Here is a 26,742-nt window from a genome sequence, read left to right as displayed (position 1 = left end):
CTCTTCTCTCTTAAGATGTCTCTCCGCTCCAAAGATGTTTCTCCTCCCCAAAAGTATCTCTCTTCTCCAAAAGTGTCTCTTTTCTCCAAAGGTGTCTCTCTTTAGCAAATGTGTCTCTTCGCTCTCAAAGTGTCTCTTCTCTCCAAAGCTCTCGTCTCCCCTCTCGTGTTAACTCTCTTCTCCGATGGTGTCTCTTCCATTTAGGGGTGTTTAAATGTCTAGGTGTCTAAAAACAGTCCTCTCAAGAGGAGAAAAGAATCTTTTCTTTCAAGAGTTATCTCTCTCACTGGATGAGTCTCTTCTCTCTTAAGCTATCTTTCTGGTCCAAAGATGTTTCTCCTCTTCAACAATATCTCTTCTCCAAAGGTGTCTCTCCTCTCTCAAAGTGTCTTTCTTCTTCAGAGATGTCTCTCTTTAGCAAATGTGTCTCTTCGCTCTCAAAGTGTCGTCTCCCCTCTCATGTTAACTCTCTTTTCCAAAGGTGTCACTTCTCTCCAAAGCTGTCGTCTCCCCTCTCGCGTTAACTCTCTTCTCCAAAGGTGTCTCATCTATTTACAGGTGTCTCTTCTCTCCAGAGGTTTCTTTCCTCTATCAAAGTGTCTCTTCTTTGAAGAATTATCTCTCTCACTGGACGAGTTTCTTCTCTCTTAAGGTGTTTCTCCTCCTCAAAGATGTTTCTCTTCTCCAAAAGGGCCTCTCTTCTCCAAAGTTGCCTCTCTTCTCCAAAGGTGTCTCTCCTTTCCAGTGTTGTCTCTCTTCTCTCAAAGTGTATCTTCTCACCAGAGATATCTCCCTTTTCCAGAGGTTTCTTTCCTTTCTCAAAGTGTCTCTTCTTTCAAGAATTATCTCTCTCACTGGATGAGTCTCTTCTCTCTTAATGTGTCTCCTCTCCAAAGATATTTCTCGTCTCCAAAGATGCCTCTCCTCTCCAGCGGTGTCTTTCCTCTCTATTTCTTCCCCTCCATCTCTCCTTTCTCAAAGTGTGTCTCCTCTTCAGAGTTGTCTCACCTCTCTCAAGGTGTCTCTTTTCTCCAGAAACCTTTCCCTTCTCAAGGAATCTTATCTCTCCTTTCCAAAGGTATCTCTCCCTCACCAGACGTGTCTCTCCTCTATAGTGGTATCTCTCCTCTCCCAAGAAGTGTCTCTTCTCTTCAGAGGTGTCTCTCCTCTCCAGAAACCTTTCCCTTCTCAAGAAATCTTATCTCATCTTTCCAAAGGTATCTCTCCTCCCTTGAGATATCTCTTCTCTCCAGAGGTGTCTCTCCCATCTCAAGGAGTGTTGTCTCTCCTTACCAAAGATGTCTCTCCCCTCCAAAGATGTCTCTCCTGTCTAGTGGTATCTTTCCTCTCCCAAGAAGTGTCTCTTCTCTCCAAAAACCCTTCTCAAGTATCCTTATCTCTCCTTTTCAAAGGTATCTCTCTTCTCTTGAGACATCTCTCCTCTTCAGAGGTATCTCTCCCTTCTCAAGGTGTCATGTCTCTCCTTACCAAAGATATGTCTCCTCTCTCAAAGATGTCTCTCCCCTCCAAAGATGTCTCTCCTCTCTAGTGGTGTCTCTCCTCTTCAGAAACCCTTCTCAAGAAATCTTATTCCTACTTTTCGGAGGTGTCTCTCCTCTCTTGAAACATCTCTCCTCTCCATAGGTTTCTCTCCCTTTTCAAGAAATCGTGTCTCTCCTTACCGAAGATATCTCTCCTCTCAAATATGCCTCTCCTCTCCAGAGATGTCTCTCCTCTCCAGAAACCCTTCTCAAAAAACCTTATCTCCCCTTTCCAAAGGAATCTCTCTTCTCTTGAAACATCTCTCCTCTCCATAGGTGTCTCTCCCTTCTCAAGAAGCCATGTCTCTCCTAACCAAAGATATCTCTCCTCTCCAAAGATGTCTCTCCTCTCTAGTGGTGTCCCTCCTCTCCAGAAACCCTTCTCAAGAAGTCATGTCTCTCCTTACCAAAGGTATCTCTCCTCACCAAAGATGTCTCTCCCCTTCAATAATGTCCGCCCCCCGGGGAGATCTCCAGAATAGTATCTCTCTTCTCTAGAGCCGTCTCTCCCACCCCCCTTCCCCCTGATGGAAGACGATATCCCCCTCCCGATGAGAACCGAGAGCACACTCGTTCTTCCGGGATTTCTATTCGTGATCGGACGGTCGGGTTCGGCTTTCTCCTCGGTCCCGCGAAAAATCCGGCCCCCGGGTGAAAATCCACCGAGCACCACGAACGGGGATCCCCTCGTCCTCGTCGTGCATCACGAGCGCGCGCGGCCGGCCGGTCGGCCGGCTGGCTGGCTGTCGGATCCGCTCGATCGGTGGTGGCGTAGTAGCGCGCGGCTCCTCGCGTCTCGATCGTATTCGCGAGCGTCGCCTTTTTCCGCCGCCACTCCGCCCGTCGGAGAAACGAAAGCGGCCGGTTTCTGAAATACACATTATTCCCGGTCGCGCCGCCGGAGACGCTGACCCACATAAGCATTTTTCCAATTCCGGCCGCGGCCGATAGAAAGCCGCGCGAGCGAGCGAGCGAGCGCGAGCTCGAACCAACCAACGAACGAGCACCGCCGTTTGTAGAAAGTTCCCATATTATTTAGCATTCTCTCGGTCGCGCCGGCATTATTGCGGTGAAAATTGGCAAATAATAATTGGACCTATTCCGCCCAATGCCGTTCCGCGCGCAGCTGGGCTCCCCGATATCGGCTTTTGCCTTATTATTCGCCTGCTCTAACCCTCCCCCTCCCCTCCCCTACCCGAAACACGAGCTAGTCCAGCAGCCAACCTACCTAACCCTCCCTCTACCCCCCCATATCGCCACCCCGTTCCTCTTGGTAGAGCTCCGCGAGTTTTGCCCGCGCAAATTGAAGCCGCCAGGATTAATGGAATCACTAATTTTTACTATTCCCGCGTAATCGCTTTTTCCTCCAGCTTTTCCGCTCGTCCGTGGAACGGGACGACGTGAACGAGAGGGGATGGGTCGTTGGGGGGGTAATTAGATTTACCTGGCTCCGGCGGCAGTCCGGGAAAATTTCTTACGATCTTTCCTTCTCTCTCGGAGACGATGCGCCGAAGAAACGCCCGGAACGTTGCGAAAATGGCGGTAGCCAGAAGCTCCGTGCCAGAAACGTTGAAACGGGACGTATATTATTCCATTTATGCTCGTACCGTCTAACTGGGGGTGTGGGGGTATTCGGTGGCCCGGTGGGGGAATATTGAAAGCAGCACCGGTTAAATATATTGCCGCCTTGGTTGGCAAGAGTTGCCAAGGAACGGTTAAACTCGGGCCAATGTCGAGCTAAAAAGAAGGTACGCGGTACTTACCTTGATTAGTCGGAGGACGTGTCTACATCGCGTGGTAGGTCACGGAGGTAGCCCGCGGAAAACCCGCGCGTTTCGAGACGCCGAGCGTTGCGCGAAATTCGATTACCGTTCGAATCACGGGTGGGTTCGGATACTGGGATGTATTCGAACAGTGTTGAGACTCGGTTTTTCGATACGATTCGAGAACTCGAACGAATCGAGATACTCGAATGAACCGAGCTCGAAGAAACCGAGCAGCTTGGATGTACCGAGTAGCTCGAATTGAAACAAGTAGCCGGAAGCTATCGAGCGTTGTAAATGCTTCGAACGAATCGTATGATGTTTGAAATAATTGTGCGTATTAGGTGTAATTGAAATACGCATGCGTGTGTCTGAGTCGATGAGTTCTTTCGAATCGTTCAATTCTTTCGAGCTACACTCGTTTCAATTTGGGCTACACTCGTTTCAATTTAAGCTACACTTGTTTCAATTTGGGCTACACTCGTTTCAATTTAAGCTACACTCATTTCAATTTAAACTATACTCGTTTCAATTCGAACTATACTCGTTTCAATTTAAGCTACACTCGTTTCAATTTAGGCTACACTCGTTTCAATTCGAACTACACTCGTTTCAATTTAAGCTACACTTGTTTCCACTTAAGCTACACTCGTTTCAATTCGAACTACACTTGTTTCAATTTAAGTTATACTCATTTCAATTTGAACTACACTGGTTTCAATTCGAACTACACTCCTTTCAATTCAAGCTACACTCGTTTCAATTCGAACTACACTCGTTTCAATTCGAACTACACTCGTTTCAATTCGAACTACACTTGTTTCAATTTAAGCTACACTCATTTCAATTCGAACTACACTAGTTTAAATTCGAACTACACTCGTTTCAACCCAAGCTACACTCATTTCAATTCGAGCTATAGTCTTCAATTTAAGCAACATTCGTTTCAATTCGAACTATACTTGTTTCAATCTGAACTACACTCGTTCCAATATAAACTACACTCGTTTTAATTCGAGCTACACTCGTTTCAATTCGAACTACACTCGTTTCAATGTAAACTACACTCGTTTCAATTCGAGCTACACTCGTTTCATTTTCGAATTGCTCGATTCCTTCGATCTGCTTGAACCGTTTCGACTATTCCAACCGAATACGATTCGATTCGTTTCGTTCGAGTATTTGGACACCTAATCTGGACAACGATTAATCTGTCGACGATAAAGTTATTTTGAACCCGAGATTCGGCAACATCTTCTCGCTTTCGATCGTACAGGGTAATGTACACCAGTGTATTCGAAAACAGTATCGCCGTCTAAACATTCCAACGAGTCTCTTTCTTAGTTCACAAACTTTACAAATACATCAATCTCCGCTGTAGTATAATCGTCGTCGACCAGTCGATGACGCAACAGGGACATCGGCCAGTTCGTCGTTGTATACAAACACGGGATTATCGCTGAAGCGTTTAGATGCCGACGATAAAATTGTTTTGGACTCAAGGTTCCGTAGCATCTTTTCACGTTCGATCTTGTAGAGTAATGTACGCCAGGTTATTCAAAAACAGTATCGCCGCCTAAACACCTCGGTGAGTCTCGTTTTTAGACGTTTGCGAGTCTATTGGCGAGAGAATCACACTGTAGAAATTTTCGAGACGACCCGATTCGAATCGAGAATGAGCTCTTCGATTCGGATATTTCGAAAAACGTCTCCGATTCGAACCGAGAAAATGTCTCCGATTCGAACCGAGAAAGTGGTCAACGATTCCAACATTTTGAACCGAAGACAAAGTCTTCAATTCGAACCGAGAAAAAAGTCTTCGATTCGAACAATTCGAACCGAGAAAGATGTCCCCAATTCGAAACGAGGTTACCTATTCGAATATTTCGAATCGAGAGAAAAGTCTCCGATTCGAATACTTCGAACCGAAATAATAGTCTTCGATTCGAACACTTCGAACCGAGAAAGATATCTCCGATTCGAACACTTTGAACCAAGAAAGATATCTCCGATTCGAACATTTCGAACCGAAAAAAAAAGTCTTCGATTTGAACACTTCGAATCGAGAAATAGGTCTCCGATTTGAACATTTCGAACCGAGATAACAGTCTTCAATTCGAATAATTCGAACTGAGAAAGATATGTCCGTTTCGAACTGAGAACGATGTCTCCGCTTTGAACCGAGAAAGATGTCTCCGATTCGAATATTTCGAACCGAGAAAAAGGTCACCGATTCGAACATTTCGAACCGAGAAAAAAATCTCTGATTCGAACACTTCCAACCGAGAAAGATGTTTCCAATTCGAATATTTCGAACCGAGAAAAAAATCTTCGATTCGAATATTTCGAACCGAGAAAAAAATCTTCGATTCGAATATTTCGAACAGAGAAAAAAGTCTTCAATTCGAATATTTCGAACCGAGAAAAAAGTCTTCAAATCGAACACTTCTAACCGAGAAAGATGTCTACGACTTGAACCGAGAAAGATATTTCCAATTCGAACCGAGATAAGTTTTTACCGTTTTAACCGAGATGTCTACGACTTGAACCGAGAATATTTCGAACCGAGAGTAAAGTCTCCGATTCGAGCATTTCGAACCAAGAAAGAGGTCTCCGATCGCAGTAGAAAACGTACGGGGGTTTTCTCCTCTAGTGCACATGATTAAAGACGTCTGTCGATCCTTCCAGACGAGACTGTCGTCCCTGCTGAAAACCGCGGAGGATTTGCACATCAAGGGTCTGGCCGAGGTGAGCTGGCGCAGCGACTCGTCGCAGAACGACCTGAGCAACAGCGGTCACAGTCCCGGCGCGGCGCCTCCGGGCGTCGAGACGGTCCTCAGGGAAGGGGACGCCGAAGAACCGCCCCCTCCGAAGCAGAGACGCAGGGGGCGTCCGCCCCTGGACGATCCACCCTCGGCCCACGACGTCTTCACGCCGAAAATCACCTGCATCACCGGAAATGTACGTCGGCCGTCGGCCTCGGGTTTCTCTGACTTCGCGACGTAGATGTTTAACGCTCACGATGAACAGAACGATTGTTCATTCTGGGAAATTAAAGTTCTCAGTTGTTCAAATTGGGAAATTAACATTCTCAGTTGTTCAAATTGGGAAATTAACATTCTCAGTTGTTCAAATTGAGAAATTAACATTCTCAGTTGTTCAAATTGAGAAATTAAAATTCCCAGTTATTCAAATTGGGAAATTAAAGTTCCCAGTTGTGCAAATTGGGAAATTAAAATTCCCAGTTCAAATTGGGAAATAAAAATTCCCAGTTCAAATTGGAAAATAAAAATCCCCAGTTCAAATTGGGAAATTAAGATTCCCAGTTGTTCCAATTGAGAAATTAAAATTCCCAGTTATTCAAATTGGGAAATTGAAGTTCCCAGGTGTGCAAATTGGGAAATTAAAATTCCCAGTTCAAATTGGGAAATAAAAATTTCCAGTTCAAATTGGAAAATTAAGATTCCCAGTTGTTCCAATTGGGAAATTGAAATTCCCCGTTATTTAAATTGGGAAATTAAAATTCCCAGTTGTTCAAATTGGGAAATTAAATTCCAAGCGAAAAATCCTAACCGTGTTTCTAAATCCTCGATTTTTATCGTTCACGCGTTTACGGTGAACGAACGTTTACGATTCGTCCTCAACTTTTATCGCCCTGGACGAAACAAAGATCGATCGTCTTAGAACGTAACACACGAAATAATCTCGGTTATCCAAAGCTTCCGTTCTTCCAACTAATACGAAAAGATGATTAAAATGCTAATATATATATCTCTTATCCGAACTGTTCTATAATCCCAACTATTGGGTTGTTCGGAAAGTCATTTCGTTTTACAAAATGAAGAACATATAATTTAATAAAATGTTTATACACTCTAAAAAAATCATGTTTCATTTTCACCAAAAAAAAAAAAACGAAATGACTTTCCGAACAATTTAATAATAAGAAAAGGTAGAGATAATAATGATTCTCTATTATTGGAACTGTTCTATTATACGAATTAATAAGAAAAAATGGTAGAGATGCTAATATATCTTTGTTAACTGCTTGTCTCTATTATCACTACTATCGAATGCATAAGAAATTACCAAGATACGAATTGGTAAAACATTACTTGTCATTACTATCCGAATTAATAAGCAAAGACTAAAGAGATGCTAATAGATCTCTGTTAACTGCTTGTCTCTATTATCACTACTATCGAATTAATAATAAATTACCAAGATACAAATTAGCAAAACATTACTTCTCATTACTATCCGAATTAATAAGAAAAGACTAAAGAGATGCTAATAGATCTCTGCGTGAACAGCTCGGTTACCCGAATTCTCATGTCACGGATAAACGAGATTGTACCCAACACCGATCTTTCTTTCGTCCTACGATCGACAGTCGTCGCGAGTACCACCGTGTTCTAACCTTTTCGATTTCCCAGGAGGAAATGATGAGCGAGGCCGGCGACCACGAGAGCTGGGACGACGAGATGATGATCAACGAGAGTAACGAAACGCCACTGCCGGTGGTAAGAGACACTCGTCCCACGATTCCTAATTAATTTACAAAAGCCACCACCGTATCGGTCGCGATTGATACTAACCCCAATCGTTGTCCTGTGTTGCAGCTATCGTACATGTCCAAGGACGACAGCATATGCGATCAGGAAAAGAAAGGTACGTGACGACGAACAGGGCAAATCGCTATGATTTTCATCGCGACTCTTACCATCCGGTTTCGACGTGTGACAATTTTCACAAGATAAAGAGAGAGAAAAAAAAAAGACACAAACCAGACGCGCGTGCCACGCGTCTACCCTCGACGTACCCTCTAGAGCCCGAGTGTGTGTCTCTAACACCACGTGTTTGATTTTGCCGCAGTGTTTTCCACGCCCTCGAATTCCAACGCCACGAACCCATCGATCCCCGAGCAATTCCGAGACGTCGTGAAGATGAACGATTACCTGACGACGGGACGCCGCCAAGAGTTCTGGGAGGAGCCGTTCACGCGACGCGTTATGGACGCCATTAAGAGCAAAGAACTGGAAATGAAGACTGCCGCCGAGATACTCGGCGTGTCCTACGGAACCCTCTACGGCAGATATCGCGACAGTTACGGCTGCCTGAAACATCCGTATAGGTAAATGGACGACCGACGCTCGATCCGCCTTTACTCGCGACCGGTTACTGCCTCCTCCGTGCTTTACGAGCGGATCTCGCGTACTCGTAACTTCCAGTTCGGGGAATCCCGATTTCGAAACACCCTTATCCGGTAGGCAATTGATACCGGCTAGTAGCCGTGATCCACGATCTTGGAACATCGGTGGCGCGCACCATCCATTTCGTACCGGGTTTACTTTAAGTACCCAGGGATCGTCGGATCGATCGGGAATCGACTCGGAGAAGTCACCTGGGAGCACTTCGTTGATCGATAGTTGCAATAGTTGAGACAATTGAAAGCATTCGCGCGATTATCGAGGCGGCCAGCACTACTACGCGTTGCTGGAAAGACGACGAACGCGGGAGAGGGTCGCACGATTGGTAGCGGATTGGCCACGCCTCTACGCACACGTGGTCTTAAGCCGCGGTGTATCATTGGCCGGGATGGTACTCGTCTACTACCAATCGCGCGTCCAAGTACGTCGAGACGAAGTGGGGCGGTAGTGGGGGCTACGGAACAGTTAACACTTTGCACTTGAAAGTTTTTCGTTATTGGGAACTGGCGCCTCGATGGAGTCCTTCAAATTAATGCGTAACGTATTTTCTTTCGATGTTTCGTGTACTGTGCACAGCTGACGAGAAGTCCCGCGGAAGGAATATGGATTCGATTGGTCGGAGTGCATAGAAACGGAACTTTGTTGGCTGCGCGTTTGTTGGCGCAGTGTAGCATCAGCTGTAATAAACTATACCGAGTCGAGTGACGAAGCAACCAGAGACGTATCGAGAATGAGATAGTGCGAAGCGAGCCATTGTACCGTCTCGTAGGAATTCTTGCGAGTCGTGCACAGTACATGTGTTTCATTTTCCAAAAGTTTGTTAAATTCCGGTTCGAATTCCACGTCACGACAATGTCCTGAATTGGAAAAAATACACCGAGTTGGGTGGAGACCGAGAGCTTCCCCTCGAATCCAAAAGGTTAGGTCTAGGTTAGGTGGAGTCAGCTGAGACACTTGTCACTGTACCTCTGATCATCTTTCTCACTGAGATAGTGCGAAGCGAACCTCTGTCTCGCAGGACTTCTTGCGAGCAGTGCACAGTACATATATTTATTTAATTCTTCAAGAGTACGTTACATGTATACAGTACATATATTTATTTAATTTTCCAAGAGTACGTTACATGTGTACAGTACATGTATTTATTTAATTTTCCAAGAGTACGTTACATGTGTACAGTACATGTATTTATTTAATTTTCCAACAGTACGTTACATGTGTACAGTACATGTATTTATTTAATTATCCAACAGTACGTTACATGTGTACAGTACATGTATTTATTTAATTTTCCAAGAGTACGTTACATGTGTACAGTACATGTATTTATTTAATTTTCCAACAGTACGTTACATGTGTACAGTACATGTATTTATTTAATTTTCCAAGAGCACGTTACATGTATACAGTAAATGTATTTATTTAATTTTCCAAGAGCACGTTTATGAAACCCCAATTCGAACCTCGCGTCACGACGATGTCCTCGACTAGAGAAAGCACACCAAATAGGGTAGCGACCTCCTCAAGGAGCCAAAAGGTTAAAAGTGTTAGATGGAGTCAGCCAAGGCACTTGTTCTTTATCCCGCGGATCGTCTTTTTCATTGAGACAATGCGAAACAATGACTTCTTGCGAGCCATGTACAGTACGTGTATTCGATTTTCCAAGAGTATGATGTTCAAACCCCAATTCGAAGCCCGCGTCACGACAATGTCCTCGATCGGAGAAAGTACACCGAGTAGATTAGCGATCGAGAGCCTCCACGTGTCCGAGAAGTGTCAGATGGAGTCAACCGAGTCACTTGTCTCTGTCCTACTGATCGTCTTTCTAAAAGAATGCGAAACAAGGCCCTGTACCGTCTCACAGGACATCTTGCGAGCCGCGCAAGTACATGTATTCAGTTTACTCGAGAGTAGGTTCGTTAAATCCCGATTCGAAGCCCGCGTGACGACATGTCCTCGATCAGAGAAAGTACACCGAGTAGATTAGCGATCGAGAGCCTCCACGTGTCCGAGAATTGTCAGATGGAGTCAACCGAGTCACTTGCAATGCGAAACAAGGCCCTGTACCGTTTCACAGGACATCTTGCGAACCGCGCACAGTACATGTATTCAATTTACCCGAGAGTAGGTTCGTTAAATCCCGATTCGAAGCCCGCGTGACGACAATGTCCTCGATCATAGAAAGTACACCGAGTTGGTTGGCGACTGAGAGCCTCCTCTCGAGTCGAAAGACTCGCTAGGTGTCCCGCTGATCGCATATCCAGCAACGCGTAAGCAACTCGATTGAGGCAACCAGTAATTCGCACGAGGAGATAAAAAAAAAAAAAAAGAAACTAAAGCGACAACGTGACATTATCCGCGACCGAGTCCGCGTTATCGAGAAGGGGTCAGTTGACCGCGACCGACATCGCCGCGAAGTAAGAAAGCGTCTGTTTGCAGAGTGAGGGACTTCTGGTCCGAGCCAGGCCCGGCGGAAGTGCTCGCCAAGCTCCGAAGGAAGGAGATCACGTTGTTCCGCGCGGCCGAGTTCCTGAATGTGACCGTCCATACGTTGGCGACCTATCTGTCGACGCTCCAGGGCCCCGACAGGATCTCCCTGGCCGGTGATCTGAGCGTGGCGTCCGGCGCGGTCGACGGGAACAACGAGACGCCGGAGAACAACGACACGATGAACGACATCCTGCAGAAGATCAACGCGAACGCCGCGACCACGGGGACACCTACCACCTCCACCCCGATAAAGCGCGAGGGCGGCGGTTACATCGATGTGGCGACGTCGGTGCCGAAAGCGGCCACCTCCGTGCTTGAGAACAACCCGGACATCACGATCGTCAAGACGGAGAACACGCCCCGTAAACGGGAGTACGCGAAAGTCTCGAACACGGAGAACAACAACGCGAAACTGATGAGCGGCGGGGCGGTCAGCGAGGTGACGCAGCAGCAACAACCGACGCAGCAGCAACAATCGTTGCAGCAACAACAGAAGATCACCGACCAACTGTCGTTAAACAACGACAACAGTAAACCCTAACTATTCAGGCCTTATCTGCAACCGGCGAATCCCCGTGCACCGAGCGCTAGCTACAACAGGTCCGAGCTGTGCCCGCGCAGTTTCTATTCGAACGTGTTTACTCGCTTTCTGACGAATTTTCATTTGAAGTAGAAGAAGACGAAAACGAAGACGAAGAAAAAGAAGACGAAGACGAAGACGAAGATGAAGACGAAGAGAGAGAAACGCGTGTCGTCGTCCCGTTAAGAAATACGTGTTTTTATCGTCGCTGCCTTCTCCTCCCATTCGTTGACGCTCCGCGCACGCCAGCAGAGAGTAGCTTTTAGACAATCTCGCGTGTACGATCGTCCTCGTGGCACCTGGCTGGAGTTGCATCGAGGACGGAGGGGAGAGAGAGAGAGAGAGAGGGAGAGAGTGAGAGTGAGAGGGAGAGAGAGAGAGAGAGAGAGAGAGAGCCTTGGAACACGCGAAATGGAGATCGGAGAGAGTAAGCCCGGAGGTGATCTTTAGAGGCTGACTCGCGTCGGACCCAACGCCCCCGATTCGTGTGCCTTTGGGTCCGCTTGGACGATGATCTCCGCCGCGGATGCAACGCCAGCCGCGTTATATATATATTTTCCGAGTAAAAGAAAAAAGAAAAAACAGAAGTACAGAGTGTGTCCGACAACTAGAGAGCGAATTCCTTCGTAAAGTTAGTACCTAGCGAAATATATACATAAAAATATGGTTCTTCGTTACTTCAGAAATTGGTTCGCTTTAAATCCGAGTCGTCGGTAGCCGATAAAATATCGATTCGCGTTTGGCCTTCGTGACAAGGGAAACGTTTGGGGCGAAACGTATGAAAACAATGGGAAAGAAAATGAAACGTGTAATAAAGTTCAATCGAAGTTCCTTTTGAATTAACGATGCGCGCGTAGGGTGTATCGCGAAAAGAATGCCTAGACTATTTTCTGCCGCATGTGTCTGTATGGTAGCACGTAAAGAGCGACAATATTACGCACCCCCCGCCCCCTTAGTAGATCCGTCGGATTATAGTGATCCCTGGCCAGAGTGACGGTCCTTCGAAAAGGAATAGAGACGTGTTTCGCGTGTCGCGATACCGTCGCGCGGCACGATAGCGAGACAACAATACTGTGAACAAACAAACAAACATAGAAACAAACAAACAGAAAAAAAAAAGAAAAAGAAAAAAAAAAATAATACACTTCTATAAACTCGAGGAAGCCTTAACTATCGTTAGAGTCGTCTTGTAAAAGTTTACGTGTTCGCCGACGTGATTCGTTTGTAACGTTTTTTCATTTTTTCGTAAGCACACGCCGCCCGATCACACGAATGTTCATCGACGAAGGAGCGAGAAATCCTCAACGATCGCTTCTGAACACCGTACTGGAACGTTGAGAACTGTAACGACAGTTACGTCGTTTCTTCGTTTTCTTTTCCTCGCGCACAGTCTCTGTCTATCACTTGGTCCCCCTTTGTTTTTTTTTTTTGTTTTTTTTTTTTTCGTTTTTTTTTTTATACAAACGATGTACGAATAGAATTTATCGCACGTAGAGATGTGGAGATACATTTTTAGAAGCGACGTTCAGGTATTACGCGCAAGCTTTCTTTTTTCTTTAATTTTTTTTTTTTTCTTTACGTATGCGTATACGTGTACACGTACGTACACGTTTACGTACACGTATACGTACACGTATACACGTATATATATATATGTGTGTGTGCGTTATATATACCGTAGAGATTTTAAGTGGCTTTTATTTAAGCGACGATTGCCGGATCGATAGACAAAATGGTGATTTATCTCGAAGAAAAAGAAAAAAAAAAAAAAAGGAAGATACACACGCGTATTAAACGTCCATTGTAAATATCGGTGCAGTAGCGAGACCTAAAATTAATCTTACGTTGTTTTGTCGCAGAAGTGTGTGTATGCGCGTGACGTGCATTCGATCGCTGTTTTTAAAACGGGGAGAGAAGGTGAAAATTTGGGGGAAACGAAGGGGAGAGGGATATATTAACGCCTGGATTTTTATAGTGTCGTGCAATAGCGTTCGGATCTTTCGCTCGTAACGGTGAAGAGAAGAAAGTAGAACGAAAAATGATTTAAAAAAAAGGAAAAAGAAAATAATAAAAATAAATGAATGCAGACAGACGGGGGAGCTGTCGGGAAAGAGATATATAATCGATGTGACGATTCGATGCCGATCGATCGATGATGCCTTTCGGTTGGTGCGCGCCAACTCGCGATTTCCGTTTATAAGTTTACTTCCGTATATGATATCGAGGGGGCGCCGTTTTCGTCGTCTACGCGAGACTGGACACGGAAACGCGAGTAACCGAAACGTTATTTAAAAAGAAAAAACCGTACTTCTCCGCGCGGGAGACAATTTTTTTTTGACTGGAAAACGAAACGAGTATTCCTGTTCGCTGATGGTGGTGACGAAGCCGAGCAAAGCAAAAGGGGGAAAAAAATGAAAACACTATGTAAGAACTATATAGTATAGTAGATGTATTCTCGATATATGATATTTTTCGACGATAATAAGACTTTAGTTGCGTTTTGGGAGGACTTACGCGACGAGGAGGGTACTTGTAAAGTAATCCGAGGAGAATCCGTGTGTAATTCTGTAAGGGCCGTGGAAAAAGGAGGAGGAAGAGGAGGAGGAGGAGGAGGAGAAGGAGAAGGAGAAGGAGAAGGAGGAGGAAGAGGAGGAGGAGGAGGAGGAGGAGAACCACAGACAGTGTGTTTGTTGGATAATTAACTTGGACATAACGAGGAGAGATGGAAACGAAACAAAAAAAAAAAATAAATAAAACAAAGCGGTACTGTGAAGTGTGTACATACAGAAAGTGTAGGTTTATATAGAACGGGTGGAATGCATGGGGAACGTGAGAACATTATACATATATAGATATATATAGATATATATATCCCTTTTTCTCTAGAGAAAAATTCTAAAAATCGACTGACTACTAATTGATAAAGATGATGTTTAAATGATAGATCGCTCCGTGAGCCAGGTGGAATAGAGTGACGAGGAACAGAGTAGTATTTTCCGGAACGCGAAGAAGCTATTTTACGTTCTTTCTTTTTTTTTTCTTTTTATTTTCTTCCTTTTATTTTATGTTTCCCACCCCCGCCCCCCCCGCCCCCTCTCCCTCCCCGATTTTTTAGTGGACGTTATATCATTTATTTTCGCCGTCGAACTCAAGTTGATACGTAGAACAATCGAGGGCTTTTGATTACTTTACGAGTGCTCTGGACCCGACCATTTTACCGCGTACAAGTATCATTTTATACGATAGAACTTTTGCACCGGTTCGATATTTTAATTCGTGAACTGTTGAAATACCGTCGAGGATAGATCTGTTCATTTTGTTTCGCTCATTAATTTAACTCTCGTCGAGTTTCATTGTGTCTCTCATTTCGAACCCTTGTACATTAAGTGACTAGTAGTTTCTTTCTCTCTCTCGTTCATTATCATTATTATTATTATTATTATTATTATTAATTATTAATTATTAATTATTAATTATTATTCACTTTTTTTATGTAAAATAAGACTAAGACATACCAAATGAGAAATGTAAGGACAAGTTTTGTTAGGTTATAGTACTATATCGCATATCAAGAACGCAAGAATACATGCGCTGAAAGCACTCTGTATGCCTATGCACGTCTCGGTGAAACTCAGTAATCGGGACGCTACAAGACCACTTTTACTCTAGCAAGAGTATACGACTAGAAGTATTAATATTTAATATTAATAATCAACGCGGATTGTCCAGAATGGATGGTCATGTTTTTGAGGATCAACGTCGAGCCACTGAACAAAGAAAGGAAAGAACTCGATTTTTTAATTTTTCTCGATCATTTATCGTTTTCGTTTGGTTGTTTTTCTTCTTTTTTTTTTTTTTTTTTTTTGTCACATATATATATACACACGTGTGTGTGTACGTGTACGCATAAATATATATGTACAGTCTCACATCGGCCATTGATCCTTGGAAAATATCCTACTTTGCCGCCGTCCATACGGACACCAAATGAAACAACCGGTAGTCTTTTCCTTCCCTTTTACGATGCTTCTCTCTTTTATCCGAAGACACGAGATCATTTTTAAATGCGAGTCTTCCTCGCGAGAGTACAAATTACACGGGCAGTCGTTGACCCTCTTCCGCGAAACCGTGGAGGCGAAAGATATTGACCGCTCAAGGCCACCGGGCCGATGGCCCCCCCACCCCAGCGTTGAATGTACCGTCGCTGCGCGGGGAGTGGGGAGGGGTGACCTTGAGCGGCAAGAACTAAGGAAAGAAAAGAGTCAGCGATTACCTGTCGACGATTTAAACGAGACGTTTGTATTGTTTTCTTTGTTTCTTTTTTTTTTCTCTCTCTCTCTTCTTTTTTACGATAAACGGAGAGGTGATGCGTACACGCGCGTACGTGAAACCCGTACTACTCAAAGACTGATGGCCATTCATTTGGGAGGTTCTTGTAATAATCGTAATCTCACGCTGCGCGATCTTGCAGCCGAGGCAAGATCGCCGGAAGTACATCGACATTGTACGAGAAGACAGGACAAGACTATATAGCCTATTATTGGCGAACGATGCCCGGGCCGCCGTGCGCATCGTACCATGAGACTAAATGAAAAAAAAATCGATATCATAATTATGTGTCGTTTGATATAAACGAATAATTAATTATTAGTATGTATCATCGTTTTATACACAACCTAATTATATCTACGTACGCTATGTACATTCCTAGTATACACTGTGACACACGACACACACGAAACACACACACACGCACACATATACACACATACGTACATACACGTTGCATTACACGCGCTCATACGAATGAAACAAAATAATAAAAAAAAAAAAATACGCATGGACCTATTGTATACGTGTACGCGCGTATGCACGCGCAGGCGCTGATCGAGGGTGGGGGAGGGGGGTGGGTGGGGGGGGGGGGGAGAAAGAAAAAAAAAGAAAGAAAAGAAAAGAAGGAAACGTGGCGCGTTATTATTGTACGCGCGTGTGTATGCACGAACGCGCACGCAGAGACACATATACACGTATAAATATATTTATAATAATTATATATAGCTATTCCAAAACGGACCACCGCGACATCGACATATACGAAGATCATATTAAATTAATGCAAAACGGGGAAGAAAAAAGTATGAGGGTATCCTCATCGACGATACGTGCGTAATTTAAATAATAATAATAATCGTGGGTTGAATTAACAAGCGTTAAATTTCGTTGTTGAGGGAGCCAGCAGCAGCAGCAGCAGCGCCGTTGTCAGTGTCTCATGTATAACAAAACGCAATCGAGTCCTCTGTCAATTTTTCAATACACGGGAAAAAATTCTCTGTGTGTGTATACGTATACAAAAGAAGACGAAGAGAAGAGAAAACATTGTAATAAAACGCGCATGTATAGCAAAGAAGTTGTTACACTTGAGCACAATAGAGAGAGAACAAAGTATATGGAGTATAGTTTTACACGAAGGCTTTATCGCCCGTTTAGTTTTATACCTGAGACACGAAGAAAAGGCTGAAACGGTTAGACGATACAAAAAAAAAAAAAAAAATGAAACAGTTCGAACCACCCCTCCATTCCCTTCACCTCGATCTGTGTTCTCGTCCTTTCCTATCTTTCCGCTGTACGTAAGAAATCGGATTTTTCTTTCGCCACACGCATAAACGTCACGATAATAATATATTAATGCGCGCGTTTCACGTTGCATCCTTTTCGTACACGAGAACTCCTCTCTCACGGCCCATCGTTCGTCTCTGTTGTGCAAGACTTTGTACCGATTTCGATTAAACTTAGCATACGGTAGTAGACAATGATATTTTGGAAAATCGTTTGAGAACGCGACGATGCCGATACCGGAACGATCCGGGCAACGTCGCGTTCTCGACTCGTCGCGGAACAATTGTTTCTTATTAGCCAAAGCTTAGAATTTGTGTTTATTATCTAGTTCTTCCTTTTCTTCGCAATCCACGTCCTCTTTCCGCTCTCCAACGTCCTTCTGGCGTCCTTTTATCCAGTTCCCTCCCTCCTTCCCCCTCTCCCGCATCCCAGCCATCCACTCCCACCCCGCCCACCATCTATCACCGAGCCCCTTTTCTTTTTCATTCTGTCATCTCTTTCACACTCATACTACACATGGACACAGGACATATATGTTTGACATATTATTATATTTACAATTATTTTAATTATAATTTCCCAGAAGTATATATTATCTTTAATAATCGTGGTAATTTTTAGACTAGAAGAACAATATATTAGCGGATAGAGATTAAAGTATACATACAACAAAATGAAGCGAATATATATATATAAATATATATATATTATATATATATATTGATAAAATATTGAGATCGTAATTAGAAATTGGGTCGAGTGCATACAATGCTGAAAGACGATAACGGTATTTACGTGTAAGAACGTTAACGAAAAAATGGTTCGAGCAGATGGAATAAAAGCGGACTTGACCAACGTCGTCAAGCTGCTCGCAGAGAATTCAATGATTGAACAAAAAGGAGATCAGTAAATGTAAATGTTTGTAAACAAATTATGAAACATTATTTGTTCAGTGCCTACATATTTACACAGTAACAATAAAGATGAAGATTAGTGAATATCCTTTTGTCTCTTTGATTTTTAGCACCAAGACGATACGATCTTCATCCGTCGATAATGTCGGGTCGCCACGAACGCTACGTCGGGGAGATCGACGTGTTTATCAAGCGCGTGTAACGTAACTGCCCGTTTCTTTAGAGTATTTTTATAATATCGATATGCAATTGGATATTAAAAAAGTAATGATACGAAAAAAATCTGTCTTTTATTTTATGGCCCGGAACAATGTACGAGCTCGAATTTAAAACGATATTTATCAAACGGCGATTATTGTCCACTCGACCGTGAAATATTTTTCTGGGAATTATACTCGTGGCCGGTGAAAATTTTAAACACGATTTGTCGCGCGAACGGCGCTCAAAGACACAAATGTGACGTAACGTGAATTACGTTGCTCGTCCAGATCGCGATCGCCGAGATCGAATTCATAATCGATCGTGGAGAAATTTTTTTTTTCAAATTCGCCACCGAATGTATTTTTCATCGAACGACTTAAATTCCTGTTTATTTTTTTTCGATCGTCGTGATCCGAAAAAATGATACTTGAAAACATCGGGTTCTTGAACAAATTTTATAAATCGCATTAACCCTCGTTGCCCAATTTTGAGAATCTAGGGTAATTGAAATGTTCCTAAAACTTTTCAAACACCGCGAAATTTTCAAAGAAAAATATTTTTTGAAATCATGAAAATAACAAATAATTGTGTACAAAAAGATTTCCTCTTGCTTAAACCGATGCAAAATAAGAAGAGACTACAAATATAATGCAATCTCGACCTTCGCAATAACAACGGTTTGGACAACCGCGAGAGAGACCACGCTTGGGTCCAAACGGACCCATAATTTGACCTTGCACAAATATTTTGTACAAAAACTATTATTTTACCGTACCTTTCATAATTTCAAAGAAAAGTTGTACTAAAGGTACAAATAAGCAATTGAAAAGTCTCTCTGGGACCAAAAAGACCCAGTCGTTGGCAAGACGAGGATTAAATTTTTAAAATACACCGTTCGGGAAAGACCGCTGCGAAGAACAATTCAAATTAGCCGCTTTCTATGCTTATTGTATTCGCGTGTTTATGGTTCCGGGCCCAAAGAGAGGCTACATCCCCACTACCGGACCCCTTCTACGCGCGTTCGGCGGTCGCGATGAGATCCAAGCTCAGCAGTTGAATTCAGTTGAATTTCGAGGCTCATACAAGTCGGATTCGAGACTTTTCCTTTGCCCTTCTCGTTGTGTATCTGTCTCAGATCGGCATCTCTTCACCTCGAGTCGCGTGATTTTATAATCGTTCTTTTTCCACGAATATATCGCGTTCATCTCTGACACCATTACGATGAATATCTGGATCGTGCAACAACTTCCGATGCCACAGGTGTCGAATGTCACTTTTTATCCGTTCAATACCAGCCTGGAGGAAGAAATAAAAAGATTGTTCACCGATTTCACGAGCGAGACACAAACTATGCTCAAACCGAACGGTAAGTCGTTTCAACGATCACTTTTTCGTCGCGAATGTAAATTAGAATTTTCTGGAAAAGTAACTTGCACAATGTTTGTTTCTGATTTTTTTCATTCGTTACGTGTCGCAGCGTGCCGTGTTAAGAAATCGTAACATAATCGTTCTGCGTCGCACAGTTACGCGAACATCACAATTCGTTCGACTACGAATAAAACGTTGGATAACAGTAAATGGTACTTGTTACTTTTCAATTTTTCGTTGATAATTTCTTCTCGTTCCACGTGTCCAAGAAATATGTAATTGTCTAAATAAATTGCGATCCATTTCGCTTTATATTTTTTAGTCACTTCTAGCAAATTATTCGTTAGAATACGATTGTATTTTAATACATTCTTACAAATTTTCTATTTCTTTCGTTTTCATATTACAAAATATAATAGCGTCGACAGTTTGTGTACAAAGTTTCACTATGATCAGCCGTCATTTACTACAAACTGTCATCGATGAGCACTTTTTTCGATAGAAATAAATCATATGGCGTATTATAGCGTCGAATTTGAAAGAATGTACATATTCCTTTTTTCTTATTCGTTCGAATGTGATCACAGAATTGATAATGTCCTTTTTTTCGTGATATTGAGTTCTGCGTATATCGGATTATGGTATCGAACTTTCCCGCGCGTTAAATCCGACATTTTGACGGTTATTTGGGCCAATTTGACGTTGAAATTGACAGTGCAATTTGTAGTAGATCGAAGATTTGTTATGATAACAAATTTAGTCAGGACAAATATTGATTTAGAACAATATCGGTACGAATGTTTCAATTTCGAACTGTATATTCCGATCATAATTCATTGTGCGTCATCGGATTGAGATCCGATTGGCGGATACGTTCAACAGTTTGTAAACAATCGAATCGATAAGAAGAATTCTGTATTCTAAAACGTGTCGATGGCACAAGTTACCGGCGACGATTCCTGGAATCATTTTAACGAATCGAATTCGTCGAAACGATTCGACAAAATTTTGTACATAAATAATCCTACCCGATTACAGTACACGATTTTACCCGAATAATTTTACAAGAAAATTCATCAACGTTCTCAAAGTCTAATTATCGTCTCGAAGTGGATAATTTAAAAAAATCTCCTATAAACGAATCGATTCGAAAGTCGTTAATCTTTTCTCGTTACATGCGCATTTTAAACGATAGTCGCATAGAATATTTATGATATTCCATATTTATTTTTCGGTTAAGCGTAACCCCTCGGTGGTTTCTGCGTCATCTCAAAAATAGGACGATTCTGTTTACAAACTGTGAAACTCGATACCACGGCCGTTATTTTCTCGATTTACGTTCTGTCGAACCTTCGACCGACAAAAAACCCGAAGTAAAATAAACGATGCGGTGTGATAATTAGGCAACGCGTAATTGTTTTCCTATCTTTTTTTTTGTAATCTGAACGTTATTTCAACACATCCAATGAAAAGTATTAATATCGATATATATACGTATCAATGTTTCTCTGTAGCTTTGAAAAAGACGCTTTTTGTTAAGCTCTGATATATTCATCGACCCTGGAACGTTAAATATTAACCGCATGAAATATTAATTGTTATTAACGTTTCGCTTGTTAAGAATCGATACGCGTATTTAAAATTTTAATTATTTGATCGTTGGTCAATTTTAACACGTTCAGTCGCAGAGATTTCGAACTCGCGACGCTAATCAGAATTATCGTAAAACAATAAATCCGCCATCGAAGCGTTCGAATCTATGGAAGGTTCGAGAGATACGAAGTGCTTGGCACGCAGCGTGTTAACGCGTACCGTTTAGGTATAATATTTGTAACGTTGCTTGGTGATTGTTGTAGTCGAAGACATAATGGAGGAGTTCCGTCATAATGGCCGCGATTTTGAATACTGCCCAGATTTGGACAATGGTAGTATGCCAGAAATGACACCGCGCCGAAAGAGAAATAAAAAACCATTGCCTACGGAGTGCGTTTTCTGTAGAAACAACGGCGAGGAGGAAACTTACTACCGGGAACATTTATTGAAACACGCTGATGGCCGCGTCATGTGTCCAGTCTTGAGGTAAATTGTACAAGCAAAATTATAAAATAATATTCCGTTTCGTGTTAATTTTCGTCTCTCACGATTAGTATCTTCGAATTTATTTTTCAATGTCGATTGTTACTCTTGTAAATAATTGAAATTGTTTCCGTTAGATACAAGAATCTGTCACACGATAATACATTACATAATTATCATCGATCATTATTCGTATCTTTTATTTATTTTTCTTTTCGTAACTTATTCTTACATGAATCGATCGATGTTAATCAAAGTAATTTTCTTATTTTCCGTGTGTGTTTTGAGATTTGAAAATTCCAATTGTGTTAATTGAGCTACGAAGTTGCTCTCCGTTGTGAGTGCTCGTAAAAGTTAGAAAAGAGGCGTCAAGAACCGAGAAACATCAGCGAAGAGGAGTTCCTTGCAATTCACACCGTTTTTTTTTTCTTTCTTTCTTTCTTTGTCCTTAGAGCGTACAAGTGTCCAATTTGTGGCGCGTCTGGCGATACGGCCCACACCATCAAGTACTGTCCCATGAGGCCCAAGACCTCTGGAACCTGGACAACGGTGAACGATTTCAAGCTGTTGAGAAACTCGATGGGCAAACGACGCATCAAGTAAAACGCACGTGGAACGCTTTGCACGTGTCTTGCGCTGTTGTAGTGCCATAAAACGATGTACGGTTTTCGTCTCGAGGGCTTCGTTATTCGGGCCCTAGAAATTCGACATCTTCGAACGTTCCCGGTATCATCTGCTGGCAGGTAAACGTGCCTTCGAAGTAAACAACGAACGAAAGTAATATTATACGTTAATAAGCAGTACATATCTAATATATTCCTAAGAACAATTCGTCCAACGAAACCGTTACTGTTCGTTGATCGATCGATCGGTCAGATATTGGCTGTAACCGTGTTCGAATCGAGCCTCTCGAATAAACACGCGAAAGTTTCTATCACGCGGTGAAGGAAATTTATTCTGCGTCTCTTCTTATCGTCGAAACGTTTTTAAAAATGAATTAAATTTCCGAAGCTCGAGGCGAACGATCTGTGTTTTTTTGGGGATAGCTTGTATAGGGACAATCGGGTACGTTTACCATTCGAACGAAAAAAGATATCGCCATCGAGCTTGTAACGCGAGTTGTCGAGAAACTGTAAGAGGCTACATCCAAAGATCTTTGCATAGTTGGTAGAAACTGTATTTATATTCTTTCGTGCCATATACACTCTCGGTGAAAGTACACACTTCCTTTTCTTTTCTACCAAATGATATCGATCTCGTGCTTTTCGTCGTCGTTACGAAGAAAATTAATTTCGTAGACCCGATTGCGCAAAGAAGACGACGTGCACGTCCTTTATCGAGGTTCGAGTCAGCATTTAATATTGAAAAAAAAAAAAAAAATAATTTTTTTTTTTTTAAATCGAGTGCGTATACACATTTACACGTATTGACACCGACGGAATTTAAGTGCATCGGCATACAATTTTTTTCGACATCTTTACTCGTACGGTATTTTTCTCAAACAATTTTAGACGTTAATGTGCTGTAACAAGCAACGAGCACTGTGATAATACGAACAAGACAATTCTTTTTATACGAAAATCGTACAATTAGACGTTGACAAAATCATAAACACCGATTCGTTGCAAATCGTTTAACAACAATATTATTACACTTTCCGATCGCAACTTTTACCTCGATTGGTGGTGTCGTTCGGAGAGACATATTGAAAACCAAGCCGAACGATAAACCTGGATTCTTTTGTTCTTTGATATTTCACGGAACGAGCAATTACAATAAGATTTGCATCGAACTCGCTAATTAAGTGCAGAGAATATATACATATGTTCTCTTACGGAAGTAAATGAGGGTGATTAGAATTAGAATGACTTTTCTACATACTGATAGAGAATGTAGTCCTCTTTTATTTATAATCGAATTATCTCATAGATACAAAGACTGCGTTTGTAGTTTACTGTACACAGGAAAGCCTTTCTTGTAAGAAAATACTTAATTCTTAAGTGGTCGACAATTGTGGCCAGCGAGAGCTAAAGTTCCTTTTACGTGTTAATTGCCCGGTAGCATTTAAGACTAACAAATGGCGATGTTCGCGAGATCGGATTCGCGTCTACGCGAGTTTGCAGCGCTCGTTCGTTAAATTTTTAACCCACTCGACTCTAGGATATATTTGTAAGCGGAGAATAATCGGTAAATGAATCGAACACGTAACTATTCTCGTCGAAGTTCGACGCGTATATGGATGGGGAACCTCCGCCACCTCTTCAAATTATAATAACAGGAGATTAAAGGATTTCGAGGTGTTGTAATATTCGTAGAATAATAACTAATCGCCCGTTGCTTGTTTTCGTTTCGCGAGCACGTCGCCCAGAAAGCGCAAGTGTTGTTTACAACGCGTCCAGTTAAAAAAACGATTGAAAATAAATTTGACTTTCGAACGGAGAGTGACGCGCGAGAAACGATGCATTTTTTTATCAACGTCGTACGATCCTCGGGTCTCCTGGTAAGAATCGAAGAGGTGGTCGAGATATAGGGTTAGTAGTTCTCCGTGGATTCCACGATACATCGATTTCGCGGAATTTCGTTGCGCACGAAAGTCTTCTGTCCTGTGTGTCCAACCGTGAGTCTCATCGAAGGTCGTCGCAGGAGGGAATATCAAAACAGTCGTGTGTTTACCTTCTTTTGTTCACGATACTTAGATGGACCGATGGTTGGATCGCCGCTGTTTCAGGCAGTGGGCTTTTTTGTTCGACGATTCTAGCAGGCTACTTCTAAAGCGCCTGCGCAGAATCGAAATAGACAAAGAGAGTGCACGATGGCTTATAACCTGTGCAGTATCGAGCTAGACAAAGAGAGAGCACAACCCATGAGCGGGGCGAGCGCGTGCAAACCAAAGTCGTGGCGGTTTCTAATTAACCTCGAAATCTCGGTTCGGGTTGATGTCGGTATCATATCTTGATAATACTTGCGATTTCGATACTCAAAAACGTATTGTATATTACATAAGGTGTAAGGCTTAGAATAGTTAATTAGTTTAATTCGAAATCGAAGGGACCTCGGATGGAATTAGCGATTCGACGATACGAATAATTTTCCATTAAAGAGAATTTCTACGAAAAAATTGTACAATCGGTAACACTAAGCAGTATAGCACGTTTGTATACAACGATACCGCTTGTTGTTTATCCATAACGTTTCCGCATACGGAGATTTATCGCCGATTCGACAGTCTTAAAAGCGTTGATACTACCTTGTGCGCACGAAGTTTTAAACCTTGCCGTTCCCACTCTGCACGCTTTGTGTGCACGTGTGTATTTATGTGTGCGTCCCTCGGGTACGAGTTCTACGTCGCGACCGAGGATATTCGTATTGTGTTTATATAACTTTTAAACGCAATTTACAAAGATTTATATCGAATTACCGATACAAACTCAGTAACGAGTGTACGTTAATTAAATGTTAATTAACCATATTTAGTTTTTTTATAACCAAAGTTCCTACGTGAAACGATTGGTAGTTGAGTGTGTTGTAGCGTATGCGTAACAAATAAGGACGACGATTGCTCTTCGAGACGCGTTAACGCCATTGATAGTTGCATACTGTACAATAGATAGACAACTTGACCGTGTGGAAAAACAAAATATTGTTTGGATAACGAAACCAATCGATGACTCGGTCTTTCTCACCACCTTGTTTCGTACAGAGTAGCTATAAAATACTTTGGTTGTATTTCTACATCGAATTGGTCAATATCGAGCCTTAGGGTTATCAAGGTTTAAAAACACACATTCTTAACTCGAGATTTCGTATCTCGACGATACGAATTAATTACATTGAGTGTATTGTACTTAGTATTAGTCAGTCGATAGAATGCAAAGCAACAAATTCAATTTATCCGCTTTAAACTGCTTCTCCGTCCGTGTACGAAGGGAGTGAAAAGGAAAACGTGTTTGTACGCGTAATTCACCATTTACGTGCGCGTAACGCGCGAGAGAGAAAATTAGTCGAGGGCTCTCGTGGTTGCCGTGCAGCTGTACGATGGTGGAGTGATTCACAATAAAACGTCGAGATGACGTTAGCGTAATCCGATGCGAGCGTGGTTTACGATTAAGAGCGGCAGGTGATAACGTAGTAATAGCACCACGAGAACCCACCGACGTTACGAAGGTAACTAATTCCACGACGGTTATTACAGTGTGCGTGCATTCCATACGCTCGTTCCATGTTTCGTTTCACCGTGTCGGTATATATGTACGTATAGATATATTCTCTAACTACTTCTTTTCGAGCTTGCCCCTTCACCGCGAGAATTGTACAAATGTTAATTCCATTGCATTTCAACCTCAATGCCATGTAATCGCGTAAGAATTAAACGAGATTTTTCAATTTTGGTAACGATAGTAGAAATGTTTATTTTTTCAATTTATCATGAATCGAACGCGTATGCAACGGTATAATTTTAGTTTTCATTACTCGGGATAACTTACAACCGTTATACGATGACGATAATATTTGCGTGCGTTGGTCATTTTTGTATCGGGCTTTCGGTACAATTTTGCGTAGTATCGTAATATATACATATATATATTTGTGTCTCGTTAATTTTTCTTACTATTAATTTTATATTATTATAATGTTATTATTATTATTGTGTTTTTATTTAAGTGTATATGATCCGATAATTCGTATCATGAATATTGATGTTTAAAAAAAAGTATATTGCAATTTGAACGACACTGTTTGCATTTTACTTGGCCATCTGTATTTTTCAGCGTCGAATTGGAATTCGATTACGGTGTCATCCCTACGTATGAATTGTTTATACACCCGACCAACTGTAGACCACCCATCGATGCCTCCGGTAATCGGTGGAATCGTTAATAGTAAAACGAACTCCATTGTTCTGACACGGGCGAGAACAATTCTGGCTCGATCGATTGGAATCGGTAGCGCACGTGTTACGCGAGTATAATAAAAGAAAAAAAA

The 26,742-nt window shown here is 42.3% G+C and overlaps 2 protein-coding genes across 6 annotated transcripts in view; both read left to right on the top strand.

The window, feature by feature from the left end:
• Window positions 1–14,183, top strand: part of LOC143143681 (uncharacterized) — a 179,285-nt gene extending 165,102 nt beyond the window's left edge. For all 5 annotated transcript variants that reach the window (XM_076305263.1, XM_076305255.1, XM_076305238.1 and 2 more), the window contains 5 exons: window positions 5,993–6,265; window positions 7,741–7,827; window positions 7,927–7,975; window positions 8,180–8,438; window positions 10,954–14,183. In XM_076305263.1, the coding sequence (XP_076161378.1) occupies window positions 5,993–6,265; window positions 7,741–7,827; window positions 7,927–7,975; window positions 8,180–8,438; window positions 10,954–11,545 (1,260 nt within the window). In that variant the 3' untranslated portion in view covers window positions 11,546–14,183. The remainder of the gene's footprint in view (window positions 1–5,992; window positions 6,266–7,740; window positions 7,828–7,926; window positions 7,976–8,179; window positions 8,439–10,953) is intronic.
• A 5,110-nt stretch (window positions 14,184–19,293) lies between these two features.
• Window positions 19,294–26,492, top strand: Nanos (RNA-binding protein nanos). Its single transcript, XM_076320955.1, has 3 exons — window positions 19,294–19,681; window positions 21,540–21,762; window positions 22,212–26,492. The coding sequence occupies exons 1-3, from the start codon at window positions 19,537–19,539 to the stop codon at window positions 22,360–22,362; spliced, it is 519 nt and encodes a 172-aa protein (XP_076177070.1). The 5' UTR covers window positions 19,294–19,536; the 3' UTR covers window positions 22,363–26,492.
• Window positions 26,493–26,742: the final 250 nt, after the last annotated feature.

This window comes from Ptiloglossa arizonensis, chromosome 1 (genome assembly GCF_051014685.1).
Source record: "Ptiloglossa arizonensis isolate GNS036 chromosome 1, iyPtiAriz1_principal, whole genome shotgun sequence".
Classification (NCBI taxonomy): domain Eukaryota; kingdom Metazoa; phylum Arthropoda; class Insecta; order Hymenoptera; family Colletidae; genus Ptiloglossa; species Ptiloglossa arizonensis.
Note: the sequence above shows the minus strand (reverse complement) of the source record. Positions and strands in the feature narration are given on the sequence as shown.

Bases quoted from the DNA above. Each gene is read 5' to 3' on its own strand.
- Nanos (XM_076320955.1), top strand. From the start codon at position 19,537: ATGAATATCTGGATCGTGCAACAACTTCCGATGCCACAGGTGTCGAAT. The intron at 19,682-21,539 runs GTAAGTCGTTTC...TGATTGTTGTAG, and splicing joins AACTATGCTCAAACCGAACG to TCGAAGACATAATGGAGGAG. The intron at 21,763-22,211 runs GTAAATTGTACA...CTTTGTCCTTAG, and splicing joins GTCATGTGTCCAGTCTTGAG to AGCGTACAAGTGTCCAATTT.